At 51.8% G+C, this 6,168-nt stretch overlaps 1 protein-coding gene across 1 annotated transcript; it reads left to right on the top strand.

Moving 5' to 3' along the window:
* Window positions 1–2,810: 2,810 nt before the first annotated feature.
* On the top strand, window positions 2,811–5,954 carry LOC145715456 (uncharacterized). Its single transcript, XM_081795644.1, has 2 exons — window positions 2,811–2,986; window positions 3,591–5,954. The coding sequence occupies exon 2, from the start codon at window positions 4,944–4,946 to the stop codon at window positions 5,952–5,954; it is 1,011 nt and encodes a 336-aa protein (XP_081651770.1). The 5' UTR covers window positions 2,811–2,986; window positions 3,591–4,943.
* Window positions 5,955–6,168: the final 214 nt, after the last annotated feature.

The raw sequence follows: 6,168 nt of genomic DNA, 5'->3' as shown, positions 1-6,168 counted from the left end.
ACACAGGGATGTGTTTACAGGATGTGGGAATCCCAGGGAGCCACTGAGGGGAGGAGAAAGTGAAGACCCTGCCAAGGTGAGTGCCTTGCTCAGAATCACAGACTGGTAAAAAGTCAGAACCAGGTATGAACCCAACTCCATGTCCTCAAAATGGGGTCCTTGACTTGATGCAGGTTTTCTGAGAGGGCTCTGGAAAAGGTTGTGTTACTATAACTGTGTGCAGACATGGAGGTGGTGTGGGGGTGAGGCTGAAGAGGAGTGTAACAGGGGGCATTCCAGCATGTTCTTCTCTGAGGAGCACTCCAGGCTACGGCAACCCACTGAGTGCAACCCTGTCCCCATTGTACCCAGTGCAATGGGAGGGAATGGTTCGTGGCACACTACTGACAAAGTCTACGTAAAAGAGAGTTCTGACCTACTAGGCCACAACTCCAATCCCATCTGTAGGGATTGGTTTAGAAATTAGAGAGGTTAAGCTCTTAGGAAGTTTTTGGCCATCCTTCCCTAGGCAGAGCTGCTATCTTCTGGGACTCTAGAAAGTGAGGACTGGTAAACACACACACACACGCACACACGCGCACACAAACACACAAACACACACACCAGTATGGACTGTTGGGTGGGATCAGAGGAGCAGCAGAAACAGAGGAGGTGAGAAGTCAAAGTAAATATGGTTGGATAAATTTCCAACATGTGACACCACTCCTCCAATTTCACAGGTATCATCCCACGTATGTCTGAGGACATCCTGAGGAAGTACATGCTGGAATTATCTCCACTGGGCAGAAAAGACATGAGCTATCCCTGAGAAGCACAATCACGAATCTGGGACCAGAAAGAGGTAAGAATGAAGAGTGATGTCTCAACCCAGATATGTCTCAAAGCTGGGGCCCTGGCTTCCCCCAGACCTTCCCTGGGGGCTGTGGAGAGGGGTGCATTGGTGTAACTGTGGACCGATGTGACATTTCTTGGAGAATGGGGGTGAGCAGTCAGCAAATAGAGGACTATTTGCATAGGTGTTATCCCAGGAGCGGACTCAGGAGGTGGATCCTAGGCAGTGACATCACTTTGCTCACAATAGGTCTCAGGAGAGCTTGGAACTCCTGTAACCCGGCACCCATGTTCTAGTTAGGTTCCATACCAGGCTCACTTGTCTACAGACACAGAGAGTTTGGGATGTTCTCTTGTTGTTTTCCCAGTTACCAGGGCTCTGGATACCAGAAACCCCAGTGTAGTGTACAGGATTATTCGGATGTTGGAGAGGTTTCCTTCACCCATGCTGGTGATGCCTCAGGATGTTTTCCAGGAGGTCACATAAGGTAATACACAGCAGCCTAGAGCAGGCCAGGTCAGGTCAGGTCAGGTCACAGCTCTGAGCCATCCCTGGGCACCCCCATCCCCTCGTGTTCAGTTTCAGGGAAAGGGGGACACGTGAGGTGCTCCTGTCCTGGACTGGAGGAGGTTGGATGGCAGTGGATGACCTGGTGGACCCATCATGGCCATGCAGATGTCATGCTGGGAAGGAGGGAAAACGGATCTCTGTGGTGCCTCTAACGTGTAACAGGGTTAATCCAAGGCCCTCAAACCATGTTGCTTCTCCTCCTTGGGGTGGGGTGGGGGGGCGGTGTGTGCACAATGTGGTGTCATATATCTGGAATGAAGTCACATGGGTCTGAGGACAAGCGAAAGGAAGCAGACAGGGCTTTGAGTCCCTGCCTGCCTGCTAGGCACTGTCTTTACAGAGTCACACATCAGAGATGGCAGAGAAGGTGAACGATGAGAGCCCCTGCTCTACTTCCCTGAAGGACAGGAGGAAGCCCCATGCCATCAGCAGGATGCAGAGCTGGCCCAGGGTGAGTGCAGGTACTGGGAAAACTCAACACGCACGGCCCAGAGGCAATGCAAAGAATCCCAGGGCACAGAAAACACACTGATACTCCCCTGGTCTCCCTCGTACACTCCTGACTCCAGATGAACCTGGAACCCCATCTCTTCCCAAAACATGCACTCGTGGCCCAGGCCCTGCCATGGCCAGATGGAAAGTCACTCTCCACTTATTTATAGGAATATCAGAAAAGAGATTAGAAACCATATCACGTCCAATTCTGTCTAGAATATTTTGGCATTGTGTTGTACATATTTCTTCAATGACTGTCCTCAGGTGTCCTGGTTTGCCTGACCATCCTTCCACACCTTCTCTACGTCTGACACATGTTCATGAGGAGCAGGGTGATTTTTACCCAAAGGACATGGGGCTCATGGTATTATGTCTACTGCTCTGCACTTTGGTTGCCAAAGAACACGTCCCTGGGGCCCCTCCAGATCAGGAGCAAGGGCCTTACCACCTAGACAACGTTCTGGAAATGAGACAAGGTACCTGACCCATTCAGCCCTTCACAAATGTGGGACTTTGACATGATCCCCTCCTGTTGCCATGTCACAGTGCTGCACTGAACATACTACATGTCCTACTACCCTGATGTAACCTCTGCCAGGAAATATCCCTGTCTTCTGGTCCCTAGAATGGACTGTGGTGTTAGAAATCATAGGGACAATGCTGTTAATGCAGGGAGGTCTGTCCACACTCATCTAACAATCTGACCTCAGATCCTAACGTGTTCAGCCATTCCCCACCTCAAATTCTCGTGTGGATGCCCAGATCATTTTTCCTACTGTGGGCACCCAGGTCTCACTCTTTCGACAAGTCACTGAGGGCTGGTGAGTTTGGTCTGCATTCTGGACCCCAACCCTCCTGATGTCCATGGTGCTGTGTCTGACTTTGTGTCCCTCCTCTGTTCTACCTCAGGGTAAAAAATGAGAATTGTGTGGAGTGGACCATCGAAGGAGTCTGGATGCTACTGGAACAGCGAGGGGAGCACCTGGTGCCCGCCTTCCTGGGTAGAGACCCCACCTACCTCTGCACATTCTTGGGAACGTAGAGAGCTTTTGCTACCACCCAACAGGTCCTGGACCTAATGTTTAAGAGGTGAGCACCCTGCCCTTCACAGCCTAGTGTGATTTAGCCCCTTGAAGCTTTGAGTCTAGGGAAAGTCACCAAACCTCCCTGAGTCTCAGTTTGTTCTTCTGATCGGGGTAGAATAACTGCAGGTACTCAGTGGGGGCACTGCAGGGAAAGTGACCCTGGCTCTGTGGAAATGTCTGCTGACAGGGCTGTGTCTGTGCTGGGTCATCTTTGTCCTCTTGCCCGTGATCAAGTTTCTGCCTCATCCCTCACTGTCATCAGATCTTGAGTTAGGCTATTCCCATTTGAAAAGACTTGAGGTTCCATCTGGGGGTCTGAGTCCTGCATGGAACCAGAGCAAGGATATCTGCGGATAAGCAGAAGGCCCAGGCCTAGGTCCACACCAATATGTGTGATGGAGCTGATTGGGGTCCTATCATTCACCAACCTTAAAGGAAGCCCCACTATGTGCAGGCATTTCTGTAGTTGCTGACTGGGATCCAAAGCACAGAGCAGACAGCACCTTCCCCTCCAGAGCTTCATTCTAGTCATCAGTCAGTGACCCTGGATATGACAAGAGGTAGTATCCAAAGGACACCTGATATGATGCTTTTCTGGCCTCCTCCAGATATAGCTGCTTCCTTCCTGACACTGGGGAGGATGGCAGACCCCGGGAGCAGGAGAAAATGTGAGTAGGCTGTACCCGTGCTGGCGGGCCTTCTGTCTCCAAGACGGCAGTGCTGAGACTGTGCGTGGGAGGGGCTGCAGGGCCCAGCATCCCACACATCTGAGAGTCCTGTGAGAGGGCAAAGGTCTGAGGGCTTCTCCCTGGAAGCAAGGAAAGGGGTCCTGTCCTGTAGGTTAGAGGATAGGTTGTGGGCACAGTGAAACAGAAAAGGGCGCCAGAGGACAGAGTCAGCCCCTTAGAGAGTCCAACCACTTCCCTTCCCACTCACAGGCTTCCCTCCACCCCATATGGGAGCCCAGAATAAAGGTTTTGGGGAGCATCACGCTCACCACCTTGTGGAACATCAACAGTGTGTGCTTGCTTAGCAAGGGTTCAGGAGACACAGTGAGGGCTCAAGGACCACATATCACCCACACTATGGGAGACCAGTGTCAGTGGAAGGACACTCACACGTGCACTGAGTGAATGAGTCACCATATAGGCACAGGTCATCATGTTTAAGGTATGAGGAGGGTCCAAAAAGCCCAAGTAAGAGACAGAGTCCCTTTGTCCCGTATTTGTTCGGATTTTCATAGAGCGCTAGTATATTCAGTGAAGGCACTGACTCATCCTGGCACCACCCCTCCACTCATGCACGGAATTGAATTCTAGCGGGAGGTAGGCAGGGGGACACACCAAAGAGTATGTCTGGCTTCCCCAAGAAGGACAGAGAAGACCACATCATTGGTTAAGGGGTTCGCATCAAATAGAATTTTGACAGTCCCTCTTCAGTGATCAGGACTCTCTCAGGCAGGACTTCTTCCAAATCACAGGTGGACAAGGTGTAGGAACAGCCTCTGGACATCCAGGATCAGGAGGCAAGGATGCCAGGTCCCACAGAGGTGTCCTGAGACATCAGAGTGTTAGGAACACCCCATGTTGATTGTTCTGGCCACTTTTGTATCCCCAGGGCCTTCTCCATACTGGGCACCTGGCTGGACCAGTACCCCCAGGATTTTTTCCAGCCCCCACATTTCATCAGGATGAAGATGCTGCAGGCATATGTAGGGGTCCACATTCCAGGCTCCGAACTGCAGTGCTGTGCCCGCCTTCTCTGCTCATCGCGGAGAAACCGTGAGCCCAAAGAGCCAGAGTCCTGGGGTGAGGAGGACTCTGAATGGGAGATGTGGGCATGTGGAGGGGATGGGGTATGCCACACAGAGCACGTTTCCTGAGGTTGCGGGTGGGCTAGAAGCAGTGCGTAGTATCAGATCACTGTTCGATTAGCATGCCATCTGGGGAGAATTGCTCCTGATGGGTTGTTTGACTCAGATGACAATGTCTGCGGGAGAGGTTTCCTTTATTAGGAAGGGCCATGGAATGGCAATCACAGTGATGACAGTTTCAATTCTTGAAGCTAAGGCACAAATTCCAGGGCAAGATCCAGACGTCCCTCAGGAGCTAGCACCTGATATCTCTGTGATGCCCACTGCAGCTTCGCAGCCCAAGTTGGCTGAAGACAGCACTCACACTGGAGCTCAGCAATTAGAAGAATCAGTGACCCTCCATGCAGCATCCCTGCCAGTGCAGGTGTTAGTCGCAGCACTAATTCACTGTCAGGAGCTGGAAGAGCCACCTGCCCCTTTGGTGGACCCAGAACCTGAGCAGCCTCCATCCCCAGCTGTCGGGGTCATGGAAGGGCTGGAGCAACCACCTGCTGCAGCTTCGCAGCCCAAGCTGGCTGAAGACACCACTCATCCTGGAGCTCAGCAATTAGAAAAAGCAGTGACCCTCCCTACAGCTTCTCCACAAGTGCGGGTGGTAGTCCCAGTTCTGATTCACTGTCAGGAGCTGGAAGAGCCACATGTCCCTTTGGAGGACCCAGAAGTTGAGCAGCCTTCAGCCCCAGCTGTCGGGGTCGTGGAAGGGCTGGATCAACCACCTGCTGCAGCTTTGCAGCGCAAACTGGCTAAGGACACCACTCATCCTAGAGCTCAGCACATAGAAGAGTTGAGCCTCCCTGCAGCAAACCCACCAGTGCAGGTTGTAGTCCCAGCTCTGATTCACTGTCAGGAGCTGGAAGAGCCACGTGCCCCGTTGGTGGACCCACAGCCTGAGCAGCCTCCAGCCCCAGCTGGCGGGGGCATGGAAGGGCTGGAGCAACCACCTGCTGCAGCTGAGCAACCAGCCTTAGCTCCCGAGCAGCGGCTCATGTTGGCTGCAGCCCCAAAGGATGAATTCCCTTCCGCTGTCATTGCAGTCTTTGTAATTTTTGTGGTTTGTATAGAGATATTTAACGGCCTTATGTATTTTCTTTGTAAATAAAACATAAATTAACTTCAAATAAAATTTTACTCTGATCCTTTGAAATTATAAATCAAGTGTCATTACATACCTTCACAGGAATTTACAACCATGTCCACTATGTATTCCTAGAACATTTCCATCACACAGACACGTGTACTACTAATCACCATGGCTCATTCCCTCACCCCAGTCTCTGCAACCACCGATATCGGTTTCTGCTGCTTTAGCTCCT

Source organism: Panthera onca, chromosome A1 (assembly GCF_046562875.1).
Source record: "Panthera onca isolate mPanOnc1 chromosome A1, mPanOnc1 haplotype 2, whole genome shotgun sequence".
NCBI lineage: Eukaryota > Metazoa > Chordata > Mammalia > Carnivora > Felidae > Panthera > Panthera onca.
Note: the sequence above shows the minus strand (reverse complement) of the source record. Positions and strands in the feature narration are given on the sequence as shown.